This window comes from Aristolochia californica, unplaced genomic scaffold (genome assembly GCF_029961685.1).
Source record: "Aristolochia californica isolate CCGP_79_NKW_82.1479 unplaced genomic scaffold, dmAriCali1.0.hap1 SCAF_4, whole genome shotgun sequence".
NCBI classification, from domain to species: domain Eukaryota; kingdom Viridiplantae; phylum Streptophyta; class Magnoliopsida; order Piperales; family Aristolochiaceae; genus Aristolochia; species Aristolochia californica.
Window position 1 is genome coordinate 32,076,669 of NW_027182103.1, and position 1,409 is coordinate 32,078,077.

At 42.3% G+C, this 1,409-nt stretch overlaps 1 protein-coding gene across 1 annotated transcript; it reads left to right on the forward strand.

Annotated features, from left to right (window-relative positions):
* The first annotated feature begins 663 nt into the window (after positions 1-663).
* Positions 664-1,125, forward strand: LOC137963208 (cinnamoyl-CoA reductase 1-like). The gene has a single exon (XM_068810380.1). The coding sequence runs from the start codon at positions 664-666 to the stop codon at positions 1,123-1,125; it is 462 nt and encodes a 153-aa protein (XP_068666481.1).
* Positions 1,126-1,409: the final 284 nt, after the last annotated feature.

Below are 1,409 nucleotides of genomic sequence, written 5' to 3' on the forward strand. Positions count from 1 at the left end.
AGCTTTCATTTTCTCTGTAAGCACGGTTTGGATGGAACTCACCTTAGAGCTGACGGCAATGTTGACCTATTGACTAAATTTTGCACTTCTACTGCTGGTATATGTACTTCTCTTGGAATTCATAGTGAAAGTGAGCTTGCAATGACATGTGGAGCTATTGCAAAAAGGTTAGACCACGATAGATTTGGATTGGATGTGGAATTTGTTCAAAATATAATAGAACAACTTCCTGAGTCCCACTCTTGTTGCCAATATTATATGAGGAGGACTTATTTAGGGTCCCACAGTGATGACTTGCTCAGAAAATCTAAGAAGCAGCGCAATGAGGATTTGTTTAATGAATCGAGAGTTCCACCTCCTTGTCGACCTTTGACCAACAAGCTTCCACCAGAGCTGGCTGGTGATGTTATTCAGGCATGGGAATTTCTATTTTGTTATTATGACGTATTAGAGCTAGAAGAGCCTATATGCTTTGAGGAACTTAAAAAAGAACTCCTTGACCCATGGTTTGATGATCCAAACTATCTTGAAAAAGTTGAAAAATAAATACAGCGAGAAAAATTCCTTTGCATGCAGAGAAGTGAGCGCCCTGGCTTGTCCACTTCTTCGTCTACTTGAGAAGCTGGAATTCCTCCCAAGGATTATCTCAGTGATTCAATTATTATGATTGAAGTGGAGTCCAGCACTGACGCTGCTCATTTGAAGAAATTGGATCATGCCCCTGAAAATCTTCAACTCTTTAGGGCCGAATTGCTGGCTTATGTCTCTCTTGGTGTGGCTAATGCAGGATGTGCTGGAGTCTTCCATGTTGCAAGTCCATTCCCTCCGGGTAGTGTCCCCAATCCAGAGATTGACTTAATTGAGCCTGTTGTGACTGGTACCCTCAATGCACCTAAGACATTAACTGAGGCACCTGTGAGACAGGTTATTGTTGTTACTTCTCCCTTTGCTGTTCCTATGCCAACAACGTGGCCAAATGATAAAATCTTGGATGAGACTTGCTGGTCAAACAAAGTATACTGCAGAACAACTAGGAACTGTTACTGCCTTGCAAAAACAGCAGCTGCAAGTGAAGCTTTGGAGTATGGACACAAACACAACATCCAGCGCATAGTTGATGTCTGAGATGTAGCTGAAGCTCTTCTCCTTCTCTATGCAAGATCAGATGCATCTGGGAGATCCATATATGGCCCACATGCAATAAGGGCACATGATTTAGTTGACAAGTTACTGAGCATGTTTTCACAATATAATTATCCTCAAAATTTTGTCAATGGTGGTGATGATATTTGTCTGAGATCTGAGAAGTAGAAGAGTTTAGGATGCTCTCCTCTGCTAGGTTGCTCTACTTTTGTACTCCAGTGCACTGCCGCTGATACGGCGGTTGCCACTTTACATGGACCTAGCTG